This window comes from Rhipicephalus sanguineus, chromosome 9 (genome assembly GCF_013339695.2).
Source record: "Rhipicephalus sanguineus isolate Rsan-2018 chromosome 9, BIME_Rsan_1.4, whole genome shotgun sequence".
NCBI lineage: Eukaryota > Metazoa > Arthropoda > Arachnida > Ixodida > Ixodidae > Rhipicephalus > Rhipicephalus sanguineus.
In genome coordinates, this window is record NC_051184.2 from 53,872,898 (window position 1) to 53,890,257 (window position 17,360).

Genomic DNA, 17,360 nt, shown 5'->3' on the forward strand with positions numbered 1-17,360 from the left:
CAAGTAATCGGGGCCCCATTTGCACCGCCTTCTCCTTTGCTAGCCAGGCCTCACTCCTCTGTGAACCCCTGAACCGTGTCGCGAGGAAAGCAGCTTTTCGTCGTTTTAAACAATCCTAGAATGTCTACTGCAAGTACAGCTGTGAAGTGCCTGTTACCCCATAATTCATCATTTTTGTGAATTAGCGAAGTTCCCACTACGTGCCCACAAGGCATTGTGTGCACTTAGTCAGCTGTGCACTTTATTGATGCCGTTGCTGATGATTAATTATGCATCAGCGCTTCGTGATGGATGGGCCTATCAACCACCCACTCGATGTGCAATTCGAATGGTGCGACGCCTGATGCGATGTTACGCTTCTGGCACGCAATGCTACATGTATTAACGTGACTCCTCACACGACACGACATTGGCATAGGGTTTTTTTTTTTCTGAAACTGTTTCAAGGACTGGCCTCGCTCTGTGGTAGGACACCTTGCCATGCAAAAGGCCTGGTTTCGATTCCAGCTCGGAGCCATGATTTTTATTTGCATTTTTTGCAATTTTCCGCCCGTAACCGACGACTCTGACTCTTGACACTGGAATTTCTGCAAGACAAGCTCTTTAACGCTATTGCATAAAAACCACTGGTGAGGTGCTGACACCACGCGGGCCGTGTGTTTTTTTTCCGCTTTACGTATTTCGTCCACATAGGTTTGAGAGGTGGCAAACTGCTCGTTGATTGGTTTCTTTAGTTACAAACACGCCCTACGTTGCACGCGTGCAGAAGGTACTCAAAAGTGGGGTTCAAACGGCTTCAAGTTCGTGTGCTGCATCGTCTGCTGTGCTGCTGCTTCGTTCCGACATGCTTGTGCCCATGCAGCACCGTCATCAGAGATGTTATGGAAAATTTTGAATCAAACAGTGTGGTTTATAGATAACCATTAAGAACACCTCTGAAACAAATGGACGGGTGCAGTGACTCGCGAATCAGCTTTGGGTGGCACAGGTGAATCGGGAACGCACCTGTCACATGGTCACAATCAATTCATAGTTAGGTCCAGGCCCAGAATTTGTGCTTCTGTAATCGTGCATTAGTCTATTCAATTTTGAGGACATTGCGGCACTTGTTGCTATATTCAGGCTTTTCGTAAATCTGGTGCTGTGAAACCTTTCATGGTAAGAGATGCAAACTGCGAGGCTGTTTAAATTTTTTGACGTTACGCTATTGAGGCTGCCACGCCATTCGACAAAATGAAAAGATTAAGGTCGCGTTTAAGCAGGCTGTGCTCTTGGCTGAATAGGTTGGCACATTACTGGCTGACATCATCAGTACTTGTACAGAGGAACACTCCTACTGCCATGCAGACATTGTAATGCCATTGCTGGAGTAAAATGTGGACGGAGAAACCGCGCTAGGACTGATTTCTTTCTATGCATAGAATCAACGTGCGATAATGGCCTAATTATTTCACGCTTTGTTTAGTGACCGATTACCCCACGACCGCCCATCCAAGTTACTAGTGATCGAGCTGAAAGGCATTCGAGTTAACCTCTTTTCAGTCTCATTTATTGTGGCATGGGGACATGCTAATGTTGAAACTGTCCTCTAGTGTATGCAGCAGCATACGTACATGAAACAACGCTGTTAACAGACTTGCCACGGTGGCTATGGCGTCATTGGCACTGCACTGTTAAGCACAAGGGCATGCGTTTGATTCCTGGACACGGTGGCCTTCTTTTGATGGGAGCAAAATGCAGAGAGCATTGGTGTACTTGGATATAGGTGCATATTAAGAGAATCCGGGGTGGTTCCCTGCTATGTGGGGTCTCGTAACAATGTTGTGGCTATAAGACAAGACAATTTTCATAAAGAGACACTTGAGGAAAATGTGAAGTCAAGCTTAAAAGTGTATGTTTCGGTAAAGCAGATTTGCCGTACATAGTGAAAACAGATTTTGTAAGAAAGAAAATTTGTAAACTAAGAAAAATGAGAATTGGGAGCGGTGCCCTGGAGGCATTTCAACCCTGAAGAAAACATGACCTAATTTAAATGAAGTGGTGTCACACTCATTTTAAAGCTGACATTGACAGACTCAGCCATGTTTTGGGTAATCACCCGGTGAAGACCACGGCGTGATGCAACGAACGGAAGGCGAAAGCGGCTACCTAGCCTCCCGTTTCTTTAGCAATGTGCACATTGTATAGTCGCGGGGTTATCACCTTTGTGAGAGTGCAGCGTCTCTGCTTTTCCCATCTCTTGCGTAAGAGTTCATTGTTGGCTGAACACATGCTTTAGTGGCAGGTCTCCCCACGACTTATGTTCCTTGCTTTAAACCGGTACCCATTAAAAGTTTTTACAGCTCTCTGCATATCCATACTCCCACATATGGGCCAGGGTATGCGAGAAAAATAGTGCGGAAAACATCCCAGACTTCTGTTGTGAACTTGTGGTGTGAACTCGAGCTTTTGGTGCTGCTTCATAATGGAGGTCTTGTTACTTGCACAGTTTTCAGCGAGAGAGAGTTTGTATTATGATACCAGTTATACGCTTCATGTGTACAGTCATGGACAGATTGAATAGTAGACAGATTGAACTGAAGCACATTGCTTCACTCTCGATACTGCCAGCACGCGTGATATAGGCATGATTTTGGCTCGCACGCTTAAATTGGGGCGCAAACAGTCTTTCGCAGCCGATGAACTGGCAGTCCAAGATATTGCTCTTGAGTGATAACTCGCGAAATGTATTCTACTTCATAATTTCTCGTTCGTGCTTCATTAGTTTGACTACATATCTGAATGGGATTTGGTCCAGAGCTGAAACTTTTCTAGGGCAAACTGCAGCTAAGTTTTTGACCTTGTATAAAGCGTAGTTATGATGGAGAGTGCAAATGGCAAGCAAACTATTTGCAAAATTTAAACATTCAATTACAAATGGGTGTCCTAAAAGCAAAAGAAAAATGTTTTTGATATGGAAGTCAAGGGTGATGCCATTGCCATTTGCTGGAAACAACACAGAAGTTAACATTGACAACCAACTGGGTTCACCACCACCTGCGGTATGCTGAGCGCCGTAGCAGGCCATGGTTTGGGCCTTGTCATATCCAATGCTCGTCATGAAAAAAAAAACACAAATAACGAGTGACCTCGCAGATTGCAAATGCAAATTTCTAGATTTATAATGAACATTTCCATCTTGGAAATGTTCTTTAAAACGGGGCATTTATTCTGCGGCGGCTGCATTTTCGATGGAGGCGAAAATGTTTGAGGCCCGTGTACTTAGATTTAGGTGCACGGTGAAGAACCCCAGGTGGTCAAAATTTCCGGAGCCCTCCACTACGGAGTCTCTCATAATCATATCGTGGTTTTGGGACGTTAAACCCCAGATATTATTATTATTATAACAGGGCATTTATTCGCAGTTTATTACACATGAATGTCGAAGCCTGATATTGGGTGTTCACAAGGCTTGCAACTTGTACAAAACAAAGTGTATGACCACTGCACATGGCTACACAACCTTTATGAAAACTCTCGGCAAATGACTAATAAGTAGAGCTGTAAGAACATGCTAATTTTTGAAACTGGTGTCGCACAGTCCACATCCGATTGTGATCAAACTCAATCTGGACTGAATTTCTTTGAACGCCGTTTGCTCCCTGCAGAAACGAGCCAGTAGCGGTGGAGAAATGCAATCCGGAATGGGCTCCATTGCAATTTAGAGTTCACTGCGCAACACGCTTGTAGCACTTTTGAATAGTGCCAGGAAAAGAAAAATGAATATACACTTTTCAAAGTGTTTTTTGTCTAAAAAAAATACAGTGATTAATGCAGGATCATGTTCACGTGTATGTATGCTACAAGGCTTGTGTTGTAAATTTCATGAAATGTTTATTAAAAGTTGGAATGGGTAATTCCGAAGAAGGATGCAGACTGTAGAGAGTACAAACCAACGAAAAAGTTTTGTAGCAGGTTTTGTTCTGTTGCAATGAGCAGCTAATGACCCACTTATGATGGCTGGAAACTTAGTTTGCTCGAGCGCACAACTGCTAATTATTCGGGGAAGCTTTTCTAGCCCCCACTCACAGCTTTGGTTTCAGGAAGTGCTGAGTGAGGCAGGACCAGTTCTTTTTTTTTTTTTTTTTCGGAAACACAGCTGGCCGCGTGAACGCACAAAAAAGTGACGCACATGGCAACGCATGCACGTGAGCGCCAGATTGAGAACTGCGGCAGATAACACACGCAAGGAGCATGGCAGCAAACACAAGCTCGCGGCATAGATGGTTATTGGTTTACATTAAAACCAAGTTGATGTTGTGAGGTGCTCACTATTGCGCTCATTTGAGTGGAATACACATTAAAAATTGATTTTAAACAGGTTATAGGCCACATTTTGCATTCATATCTTGTAGATGTGTGTGTGTCCACACAAAATATCTTGCAAGTCATCTCACCTTCGAGTTATCCAAAGTATCTCGCCTTCATGTCAAGCTTTTCGAGCAGTTACATATCTTCTCATACTTTGTGTACTGCAGCTGCTAGGAAGAATATTTTTGCGCCTTTCGTTAGTTTTGCTTGATTGTGTACTAAGTTACTCAAAAGGTATTTGAGAAACATTCCAGCTCATATATACTGATTATTTGACATAAAGACAAACGATCGCAGCATTAGTCGATTCGTGGGTTGGAAATTGTTTAAATATTCATGCACCTCTAATGTCCTCACCAGCGACATTCTGGCCTTTGCTACTATCCAGTACAAAACCTACACTGCAAATCTGAAGTGATGTGCCATGCATAGCACTGTAAGAAACGAAAGTGATGTATACATTCCCGTAAAAAGTGGCAGGACATGACTGTACCCACTGTACATGATCAAGCATGGTTGATTCGACAGTTTCACATGGGCATGTAATGCGTCAATTCTTGTTCATGCCACGGCGAAACTTGAACGGGACGGGACAGACGTAGCGCTGGTCTCCGTAAACCTTAACGACACAAAGTTAACTAGAAGTGTAGTGCTAATTGTCTACGGGTGATGCAAGCGTAATGGTTCAGACAACGTGGGGTTAGTGGATAAAACGTAGATTCCCTCAAGGTTTGTCGCACAACCTCAAACCAATCACAGTCAACAAACTATGGCGTCGCTAATGCGACCATCATATGCGCGCCGAATCCAACTTCCAGCCAATCTAAGCCAAACAAAGCACAACTGCAACGATCAGACCAATCTCCACAAGACTCCATTATTTCCGCTGCAGGTGATCGACCCCAGTGCCCCAGTTCCCTCTAGTAATTTCAGCAAGGAACTCCGTGGTAAATGAAAATACGTGAAATCATCACCTTACATTCTGGCAAGGCCAAAAAGGCAAGAGGCATAGAACATAGTACACACATGCAACAAAAAGAGCATTCCTCTATGTTATACGCAATACTGTATTCGAATGAGACAGGACAATTGCAACAATCAGCCTCAGGCCTCCGTCGTTACTAGCTGCTTGAAAGTTGCAAAGGACACAAAGGACTGGGCCATGCACTGGAAGCCATCGTTCCAGAGGGCTGAAGCGTGACGAGAATGGCAGCTGCCGACACGCAGTGAACTTCAAAAATTCCTTTATATATACTACACGCAACACCTACAAGACAGCTGCAACATTTAGCCTGGAAGTTTGGTTTGCCAAGAGACGTTACCAGCATCCTTGAAAATTGCAAAAGCAAGCGACAGGTAGACACAAACAGTGAAAATGGAAGTTGCCCACGTCCGGCACATTTGAAAAATCCTTACAAGCAACACCGCATGATGCGAGACGGCTGCAACACTTGGCCTCGGCACTTGCTTCGCCTACAGGTGCACCGCCATCACCAGCACCACCTCGAAAGTTGCAAGAATACGCAATGGGTGGGGACACAAACAGTCTGGAAGGACAAACCGCGATGAACACGAAAGTCACCGCTGCGCGGCGGCCTTGACTTGGGAGCCCGCCACGTCGAGCAGTCGGTTCGCATCCGTCGCGTCCTCGCCGACTTGGTCGAAGTCGAGCAGTGCCTTGCTAGCGTGCTTCTCGAGGTAGTGCTCCTCTTCGGGAAGCAGGCTGGCCTTGAGCTTCTTGAGGGCGGCGAGGATCTCGAGCTTCTGCGGTGCCAGCTCGTCCTCGCTGAGACGGCCGATCTTGGCGTCCCGCTGCAGCTGCGAGAGGCGCTCGCGCAGCTGGTCTGGCTGCTTTTTCGCGAACATCCGGATCACCTCGGGCGTCCGGAATGCATCGCTGATGGCTGCCTGCGAAAAGAATGTGGAAAATCTATGTAGCCAAATCTGCAGTTTCAAATGGAGAGGCTGAAGCGATGAACAGAACACACGCTGTGTGGCACGTATGTAATGCACGATGAAACCCATAGATAGTGAAGCCAAGGAAAGTATAAGAATGTTATTTGTGGTCTTTAACTGTAATGTGACAATTATTGGATAAATGTAAGGAAATAGAAGTGGACAACTTGCCGCTGGTAGGGACCAAACCTACAACCCTTGGATCCTCCCGTCCATTTTATTGGTATCTCTGAGGTAGAGCACCAGACGCATTATCCAAAGCAAGTTGTCTTTTCACCCACTATAATTTATTTACATTCATATCATAATCACCACTATAATGTCCCTATAGTTTCCTTGGCTTCATTAGGCTGCACAGAACAAAGAAAACGAGCCCTTGATCGATTCCCCTCCCTTCGTTCGTGTAACACACAGACCCACAATAAGCATTATACCTGGAGAGCAAATGTGTACCACACAATTAAAACCATCATCAAGGTTAAGCATTGGCCGAGTTGGTGCTGCATATTCCGTGTTTCTCAGCTCAGGACGACGGTGACAGTGTGACATTCTTCTGAGGACCTTGTGCTGCGCGCTAAAAACACTGAACACCAGAATCTGTTCACTGAGCATAACATCAAGCAGAATCACGAGCTGGGCTAGTTCGTGGATATTCATCGTGGAATAACTTATGGCGCAACCACTTAGAAAATGGACAGTAGTCGGCACTTGTGTCCTCCTCTTCTGCTGTCCGTTTTCTGCGTTGCACTGTAAGTTATTCCACGATGAGTGCTATGTCGCACTTAAAAACTGGACGGTGATCATTAATCAAAATGCAGATATGATCGAATTTATGTGACATGTAATTACATAGAAGTGGGACTTCTAATCACTCTGTAGCCAGTGTACAGACTGGGCTTAAGTGTACATCTCTGAGTCGTAGGTGTATCTGGAATACCAGAGCAGTTTCAAAGCCATCCACTTTTCAGTTTGCAAGTGTTTGCATTCACTGACAAACTTGTCTGGTGTAGACACTAATTCAACAGACATTCCTTTAAATAAGCGTATAAAGCCAGACGGCTGTGAACACAAAGAATAATAATAGTGTAGGAATTGTGCTAATGCTGTGCGTTTCTTACTCGCCTATGTTCCATACTCAGCTTGTTCAGTGCAAAGAAGAAAAAAAAAAAGTAGCCACAATTGCAACCATGTCAATGAGATGTTCCAAACGAGCAAGAATATCCTTTGCTGAGCAAATGTGGGCCAGGATGGCCTTCCCACTAAACTCGTCATCGCTGAGAGAAATTAAAATATTGCACCACATCACGCATTTTGCTGATAACATTACCGCATTCCTTTAAAGCCCACCTCCGTCTGTAAAGCCTCTAGGCTTTGATAGTGTGAAATAAAGAGACAGGAATTCCAAGTCATAAACACAGTTTCTCTGGAGAGTTGTCAGCATGTGTGCAGTGTTTGTGAAGAGCAGGATTACGTTATGTGCACTGAACGAAAATTTCTGCAGTTCGTCATACTAATTTTTAGCACTAGATTGGCAGCGTTTCCGGGAAAAGGTCGAATGAATACTCAAGGTAACTAACGTCGCTGCTACTACAGACACAACATGTGAACACTGCTTGTAAGCTGTGTGCTTGCCAGTTTGAAACTGATCTGTAGTAATGAGATGCACAACATTAGTAACGCCACAGGTAAGTGAATAAAAAATAGTGTTATGCTCTCGCAACATTTGTTCCATTGCTTTTAATGAGCGTAATGATAACTTTTGCAACCTCATACAAGTGCACGTTTGGTTTTGTGACTTGTAATCATTGGTTTTATCACTTTATGATGCGTTCTGTGCATACAATATTGTAATTGGTCCTTCCGAACTTGGAACAGTGTCAATGTCAAATGAAATCAGATGGAACTTTTTGGGCTAACGTTTTGTGTACTTTATCTGTTACAAAAGCAAACAAGCTAATTAACTGTTATAGAAGCAAAGCTCAAGCAGGTATTCTGTTCTAATAGCTGTGTTATGGCCACAACTCCTGTATATTTTTCTTGTGGCTGCTATTATTAACGGTTATCAGAAACCTTTATCACGCCTGATGAACTGATGACCTTTGAAAGGAAACCTGGGCAATTGATGAGTCGTTTTTAATTAAACTGCTGGGCAAATACTACCACAACTTTTACTGTGCTGTATATCAGTATCTGTGGCCTGTCCTTTACATGTGTGCTGCGGACTAACATTGACGTGGTCGTATATATTCTACCGATTGCTAAATTCATGGCGACTATTTTTTAGGATATTGACAGTGGGAGTTTAATCATTCATTTTTCTCTTGCCGAAAAGTTAGGAACAACTTGTGAGTCACACCTTTTAGTCACAAGTGCGTTTGCCACTGTATTCGTGATGGTGGCAATCTGGTACACATACAGATGACAAACTCACGAAGCAGCACATAATGTTTTATCGTCATGCGCTTTGCTACACGAAACATGTACCGCATCGCAGAATGAAGCCTGCACAACAGCGGCCAGCAATTGGTGACCATATTAATAAACGACACAGAATCAGCACCAAGCTCGTCTGCTCACTTAAATCGTGCTCATCTTTTGCGCTGCTTTCGGTGTAAACTATAACAATTATGAGGCAAGCCGTAGTGCGAGACTCCACATTGTTATTTTGACCACTCGCGCGGTCTGAATCGTAGAGTAATCAAGTGGCCGGTTCCGCGGGCCGTAGCCGCTACCTTGTAGCAGCTGCAAACTTCTAATGGCGTCTGCATCGTAGCACACATGGAGCGAGCGTGCGGTTGCGACCAACACGTAGACTAGTATAACGTTGGTTACGACTACGTATGGTGCCACCGCGGCGTCGGCCTCTGCATATTTTCGCAAAAGGCGGCGGCTGAATCGACCGGCCCCAGACATGAGTCACTCTGGAGTATGCGAAACTATAGGACCGGCGCTGTGCCACTCGCAAACGTGCGCGCTATCCCGCAGCCGCTTCGAACGTACTCACCTGTATGGCTAGCTGCATGCTGCTCAGCTGGTCAACCAGAGTCATATCTCCCGACACGATCTTGGCCAGTGACTGCTGGAACTCGCGCAGCTGTTCGAGCGTCTCTCGCTTCGTGTCTTCGTACTCGTCCTCATCGAGCTCGGCTCGACACTCTTCGAGATCGCCTAGCTGCGCCATGAGACGATCGAGCTGTTCTTCGAGTCGCTCCTTAAGCTTGCTCGTTTCGGTTTGACCGCGCGACGCCATCGCGTGCGTTGTATTATTATGGCGAGGATCGGAAACCGGCAGGATGCGATGAGAAGATGCGTCGGCGATCCACGCGACTGAATCGAGACGTACTGCTGCTCGTGGACGTTAATCCTAGCCGCCCGCGTGTGTCGGCGAGAGACGAGAACCAGAAAGCCGGATGGGATGAGAGTGAGGGCGAGGCAGCAGCCGTTTAGTTAGCCCGCTTAATTTATCAACACCAATATAACGGGACCGAGGTCGACGGTCGTGAACTGTTTGCGATGAAAGTGGGCTTCGGCTGGATTGTGCTTCGTCTCCAGTTGGATAAGTAGTGTCATAGCGTAGTGTTGGTACTTGCAAGGCACAAAATTATAGCCTCTGAGATCGGCAGCTGTTTCTTCACTGGAAATAATTGTAGTTCACATTTGCAAAGTGTTTACTTTTCTTCACAGAAGTTCTCATGTGTCAGTGGCCAGGTGAGATCAGCGTGGGCAATGCTGCGGACGGATTAAACACATGATCGCAAAGGTATCCGTCGCGCCATGGAAGGTAAGTAAGGTGTTCCTATTCCCTTTTACCGCACAACCAGGTGTCGCTAGTGTCGCGGCCTGCGTAATGTTTTGATATTTGGGCGGTAAATTCAAAGGTGCGTGCCGAAGCAGTCGCGCAACAGGTAGCTCATTCAGAATGCTAAACGAAATTTATGTAGAACTCTCTGCGACAGTGTATTTAATTTCTATTGCGTCTCTTGGCTTTGTTAAGAAGCGATAAAAAGCGTACACGTTACGGTGAGCTGCCATTGCAAGGGCTGCCCACGGAACACAAAAGCACGTATTGTTATTAAATACGGCGGTACAGATATTTATTTGTACAAGGATGGAAACGAAACCGGACGCCCACACATTCAACTTTCGAAAGACTCGTCAAAATTTACGCGGTACCTTATCGGATGGGGGGGGGGGGGGGGGGTTGTAGGCAACTTTGACGGTTACCGTCGAAATAACCGCCGAAAACGGTGACACTTATTGTCGCGCTCAGCACGATGTCTGAATGGTTTTTTTTGCCGCCTTCTTGCTTTATACTTGTGTGAGTGCTCAGAAACGGAATGCGACGGCATGAACTTGAACCTGTGATCCTGAGAAGCAAGTCGCACGTCTACGGCAACCGCGTGGCCGCCCAAGGCAGCAGCACATGGTATCCGGTCTCAGCCAGGGCAGACAAATGCAGCTGCGACGAAGCGGTGAGTGAAGTTCAAGAACAATATTTGTGCGTAGATAAAGGTTGGAATGACGTCGCGGTGAATGTATTTCACATAATGGAGCATAATTGAGTCCGAACTGCCGGCATCGGCAATGTCGGTTGCAGCAGCCGAACCGTGGCAACCTGCATGGTGCCCAAGACAATGAGCATTAAAGGTAATTGAAGATCGCGGTAAAAAGTGTAGGCCAGTAAATTTTATCACGTAGTCGAGTTGCGAAGGCTGAATCATTTGTTTGCACCCGACAGAAAGATACGTTACTTTGTTTAATGGCATATAGGTAGACCCCAGGTGAAATTCTTCTAGCTTGCTGCTATGTTCAATGAATAAGCCACCAACTGAAGCCCTTAATCTGTAATAGAGCACGTATGTTGGTCGCGTTCATGGAAAGAAATCGCATTGCTTGTATATGCTATCTGAAGTGGCCACGAGAAACGAAGACTTTCTGTATCGATTCGAATGTGCTGCTTTGCTGTGCGGTTCTAAGGCGCGTGAATGAAGAAGTGGCACGTTATCCAGCGAGATTCGGGCACTGCCTTTCAATTTGCAGACACAGCAAAAAGCTCGCCCAAAAGTTCGGCCTATGTGATGACGAGCAAGTTGAGGAACAAAACGAAACAGACTATCGGTCTCAGAGACAGACTTAAATTTGGAATAGGAGGTTGAGGAAGAAATCCTTGGGGCAATTTATAACAGCCAATTAGAAGGCGGCAGTCAGTCCAGGCGTTGAGCTATAGACATCAGACTCTGCCCAGGCGGCGCTGCAAGTAACACCGCCACCAGCGCCCTCATCGCAGCCCTGGCGCTAAATGGGTAGTACAAAGAGAGCCGTCCGCAAGCGAGTGTGTATAGGCCACAATAGAACCCCCTCTCTTTCTTTGGTGTCGAGGCATGGTTTCCCGAAAATCAAGGCGGAAAGCTTCTTCCGCCAATCTACGCTTTAGAAACGCAGGAAGCTCATCAAAGCAAACTGTGAGTACAATGCAAAAGAAGTTTCAGTTATTTCGGCGCGCTGCAACTCGCAAGTACAAGCGAGCATCGCTCGACATCGAGTTCGAGGCAAGCCCTCCGACGTCCGTTCTGTAGCACCTAAATGCGTTAAATTCGGGTATATACGTAATGTCGAAGCGATGAAGTACATACGCGATCAAATTATTTAGCTATGTGTCTTACGATCAGTGGTACCAAGCTCGCTTTATCAGGGATGAATGGCCCCGGCGATTTTCGCCATTTCACTTGCATTCTCCCTTAATTCATTTATCCCTTCCTGTGCACTGGACTGTTTTATTGCGCATCCTCACATGGTCTGTTGATTGTTTTCTTCTTTTTGTATATACTGCAACTAGGGATACGTGCAAGTCCACTTTCGCAGGGTACAACCAATGGCAAAACCGTGGCCTCCGAGATAGCTACGGCAATCGCGGAGGCCACAGGCAAAACAAACCTGATGGTGGTCACGACCAACGTTTTGCGATTTACTTGTATGACGCACGTGTTAGCTAGTTAGAACCGGAACTCTTCAAAACATACGTGCGCGATGCTGTGTCGTGACGCTGAACTCCAATTATAGGTTGTCGCGGTGTGTGTATCACGCGTCTTCAGTCTGCCGCTAGCTGCTCACTCTGTGTTTACACGGCACGCACCGTGGCCAGAGCCTCTGCTGAGCGTCATAGTCAAGGATACCACGGTTCTCCATCACAGCTACGCAAAACAACAGCAGGGCCACATTATCACACTTTCTCATGCGACCGGCTGTGGAGAACGCGGGTACTTCGCTTACCCAACGCGCTCGCAACGGCCCGTATCCAGCGCTCTCGCCTTTCTGCTTCGTACGACAACTATGACAATCGGTAGAACTGAACATTATTCAATTCTTTACGTGCGTGGCAATTCACAGCGCAACAGTACCGTCGATTGCGGCATTCCTTCGCAGCGTGCAGAGCGGTCTCGTCTGCTGTTTTCGCCGTTGTTCTGGCGAGTGATCCAGCAAGCACTTCATGGTGGTTCGGTGGCGTGTCCGGCTAGCAGAGAGAAATTCACATGTAACATGGTAGGGCGCAGACAAGAACGCCAGCGAAAGAAGAAGACGAAGACGGTTGTTGTTGGTGCTCGCGCTTGCTCGGCTTGGACCGCTGATCGCTTCAGCTGCTGCAATCTTCTAATAAACGCGTTACTGCCTCAACGTTAAACGCATACCATCACACAGCTCTCTTTCTGAGTGTTAATTGCGCAAACACACGCAATATTAAGCTCAATCACTGTTTCGTACTTGCTATAGTTGCACCTGGGCCTACAGCAAACTGTGCGAGGGAGTCTGTCTTTGTACTACCCAGTACTTTTCCCACAGGTGGCGCCACGCGTCTTGTCAAATATAAATACATATAAATGTCAAACTCCAGAGTCTGACATTTATATATATAGGCGTGTGCAGAGTTCTCTGTTGGGGAGGAGGGGGTAAGTTTCACCACAGCGCCCCCCCACCCACTTCCATTGGTCGACTCTGAAATATAACAAAATAAAGCGAAAAATAAGAATGAAGCGATGACGTGCTTCTTGCAGCGGCCTGCCATTGGTCCCCTGCTCTCAGGGGATAAAGGTGGAAAGCAAACAGTTGTTTGAATGCATCATCTGAGGTCCTTGGTCGCCATTATCGTAAGAAACTCGCATGAACATAACTCTACACATCAAAAAGTGGCGGAATGGTCCGACCGAGCAAACGTATGGGGCAGAATTCACGCCCCCTTCACAGTTGTACCGTCTAAGCATACAAAGGTGCATAAACATACGCCCTGGATGGCGAGAAGCATCATTCAGCTCAAGCGTAAAGTTAAAAGCATGCTGAGCCCACATTTATAGCTGACGCTCTAGATAAGCTTGCACATGACGTGCACACCTCGAAGGAACACTACTTCAATATGTCACTCGCAAACTTCATAACGAATGATCCAAAAAACTTCTGGAACTATATTAGTGAAAAAGGCTGCCATTGCTCAACACTTCAATGAGTATTTTCATAGTGTATTTTCTACTCCTAGTGCTTCCCCATCTACCATAAATGTGGACCATGCTGCAAATGTAAACTTTATTTCTTATTCTGGTGTTGCTGCTATGTTGTTGAACTCGAAGACTAAAACTTCTTGCGGACCCGACAATATCCCCAACATATTTCTGCATCGCTTTGTGCAGTCTGTCGCAAAATACTTAGTCGTCATTTTTCGTGTCTCTTCATTATCAGCGGAATTGCCAGAGGACTGGAAGTCGGCACGAATTGTTCCTATATTCAAGAAAGGTGACAGTCTAGTACTACCCAATGGGCAGCCAATAACTTTGGAACGTCTATCGGACTACTTTTCTGGACATCACGTACATCCGACGGATGCACGAGAAATTCCGTGGGACGTCCGCAGGACTGTATGGTGCAAAAGGAATTGAACATCCCGAGTTAATCCCACCGGGCGTCAAAACCGTATATTCGGACGTGCTTAGACATATGCAAATTCAGTAAAAATCTTACCCGACGTTCAGAAAACGTCCGTGGAATGACCCAACGGTCCAGCATACATCATATGCTGGATATAGTGAGGCCTTTGGTCATTATCACGTCCAGAGCTGGACTTTCTGTGGATTTTTGGGCACCTTCAGGATATCAATCTGAAGGCCGAGACGGACATTCACTGGTGGGAAGCGGCTGGCACTATGCAAACAACCTTAAAATTGTAATCACGACAAAACAAAGAAGTAGGAGGGGCTCAAGCAAGGCGTGCTACCTTGCTTGTCCTCCCTCCTGCATCCTAGTTTTGCACTTTGCAAACAGTTTTACGGTTGTTCGATAAGTGTATGAACCAAACGGCCCAACAGCAAGTGCTACTCAGAAATGCACATCACTTTTAAGCAAAGAATCAAGCTATGAATTGATAGATATCTCCACTTGTACATCAACAGAGATGCAACTATCAAATTAGTGGGCATTCGAAATTCAATGCAAATTCCTCTACTAGGACGGGCAGCTTTTATTTTTACAACACTTTCTGTAAAGGCTTTCAGCACAAGTCGTAGCCAGCTGTAGCTTATTTTGCTTGTTGGTGTGGTGCTACTAATTTTATGAGTACACATTTAGAATGCTGATGCAAAACTGATCCATTGCAACCTGTAAACTTGTCAACAAGTCACGTCTGACTTACTGAAGTCTCCAGTAGTACAGCATACAGATATGCTATTGATAGAGTTTGTGGCATGGCAAAAAAGATACGGAAATGGAGAGAGCAGGCAAAGGCTGACTGGTACATAGACATGTATAAAAGAGGAAAAGCGAGTAAGCAATTGCAGAGTGTTGTGTATGGGGTGCATTCTTCAGTGGATGCATGTTTTTTGAGGGAATACCAGGTTGCACTAATTATCTACAAGAGCAGAAATTTACACGAGAACTGTTTTAGAAAAGCACATCAATCCCACTACATTCACAAAGAAATATTGGGTGCACCATGTGGGCTTTCATGCAGCTGCATGGTTATGACCTCCCGAGTGGCCTTGCTCACCAAGAGGCACTATCACTCCAAAGAATTCATGTGAACGTGCTAAGGGGGGCTAAATTGACCACTTTGAGAAGCCCATTCTATGCCAGAGCAGACAACCAACATGTCATCTCCTAAAGACAAGCCCTTGCTTGTTGAAGCCACCCACAGTGTCCAAGACTTGACCGCACCAGGGGGCCAGCCCAATGGTTCACACCAAGCATCTCTTCTAGACTGTGCAGGACACTGAACTGCACAATCAGGTGTGAAGTGTTTTTAGCTGTAGAGGAAACTATGCCAATCAAAAAGAAAAAAAAATGCTGCTATGTTGCCGATGCATACAATACTCACGCTTCAGAAATTAAGCCATCCCTGTTCATTAGCAGTCATTCTTTGCTCAGCATTTCACTCCACACTGAGATTTTGTTGTATTTCAGCCATGCTGGAGGCACATTAGAATGTGCATATTTGTCTTCAACATGTGAAAATAGCAATATACATTATGAATTACAACCTAAAGCAGCAAAATACGCAGCAACATTATATTAGAAAAAGCAGCAACAAGTCATGAAGTGATAACAACAAAGCCAAACTTCCTGAAAACTAACACCAAATGACCAAGTGTCATATGTAATGTTATTACATATGACACCAACATGACGTATATGTTAAGAATAAAACCTATGCAGTGAATACTCTCACTGCAGATGAAAACTAACAATATTGAATTTTTAAAAAGCCTGCACAATTAAGGGGAGACACTGCACCTGAGAATTCTTTCTAAAGGTTTTATTGAATTCAAAGAAACTCGCTGACTTTATGTAAATTTGTGTGCTGAATTGAAATGTGAATTTTTTTTTCACGCACGATATGTAGCTTTTAAATACCAGGTGCCATTTCGGGAGCCATACTGTGCCTAAAGTGAGAGTTACAAAGTAAATAAGCATACCAGAATGACCTGGAATGAATATAGAGTGGAAGAAAACGAAAATGGATGTTTTAAGTCCATTTGAACAGAAGTTGTGGTATGTTGAATATTTGTGACTGAAATTCCAGCTTGACATACTCATTGGCAAATGGTCAACATACCATAACTTCTGTTCAAATGAGTTTAGAATATTCATTCTTGGGGGGGGTTCTTGGATTCTGTACTCATTCCAGGCCATTCAGAGGTGCTTATTTACTTTGCAACTCTCTGATTTTAGGCAAAAAGCACATGAAATGTTTGATTTGAAGAACTACATATTATACTACAAAAATAATTGCATACTAGAAACCTGTGCACAAAATAGATAAACTTAGAGTTTCATCTCGATTGATAAAGAATTTAAAAAAGCCGGCAGATCCCACGCATTGTGGGAATCGATGTAATGCGAAGCAGCCAGCAAAGAGCTGCATAAACCGTCTTGTATGTCATTGAGGAAAATGCGTGTCATGGTTTTCATGTTAACTCCTATTATTTATGTTCGTCACACGTAACGTCGCGCAATACCAACTTCGGGGAAGATCAAGCTAGCGAAACGGCCGTCAGCGCACCTTGAGCATGGCACGTAAGTCATGCTGTACATGACATGTGTGTCATGACTTTCATGTTAACTCGTGTTATTTATGTTCGTCAAACAGTCACGTCGCAAGATACCAATTTCGGTGTATATCAAGCTAGCGAAACGGCCGCCAGCGCACCATGAGCGTGGCACGTAAGTCATGCTGTACATGACATGCGTGTCATGAATTTTATGTTAACTCGTGTTTTTATGTTCGTCACACAGTCACGTCGCGCAATGCCAATTTCGGGGTAGATCAAGCTAGCGAAACGGCCGCCAGCGCACCATGAGCGTGGCACGTAAGTCATGCTGTACATAACATGCGTGTCATGATTTTTATGTTAACTCGTGTCATTTATGTTCGTCACACAGTCACGTCGCAAGATACCAATTTTGGTGTATATCAAGCTAGCGAAACGGCTGTCAGCGTACCATGAGCGTGGCATGTAAATCACGCTGTACATGACATGCGTGTCATGATTTTCATGTTATGACTTGTCAGTTATGTT

At 45.2% G+C, this 17,360-nt stretch overlaps 1 protein-coding gene across 1 annotated transcript; it reads right to left on the reverse strand.

The window, feature by feature from the left end:
• Positions 1–1,187: 1,187 nt before the first annotated feature.
• Positions 1,188–9,820, reverse strand: LOC119405175 (protein LZIC). The gene is made up of 2 exons (XM_037671988.2): positions 9,311–9,820; positions 1,188–6,258 (listed from the first exon to the last, which is right to left on the reverse strand). The coding sequence occupies exons 1-2, from the start codon at positions 9,554–9,556 to the stop codon at positions 5,929–5,931; spliced, it is 576 nt and encodes a 191-aa protein (XP_037527916.1). The 5' UTR covers positions 9,557–9,820; the 3' UTR covers positions 1,188–5,928.
• Positions 9,821–17,360: the final 7,540 nt, after the last annotated feature.

Bases quoted from the DNA above. Each gene is read 5' to 3' on its own strand.
- LOC119405175 (XM_037671988.2), bottom strand. From the start codon at position 9,556: ATGGCGTCGCGCGGTCAAACCGAAACGAGCAAGCTTAAGGAGCGACTC. The intron at 6,259-9,310 runs GTGAGTACGTTC...TTCTTTTCGCAG, and splicing joins GCATGCAGCTAGCCATACAG to GCAGCCATCAGCGATGCATT.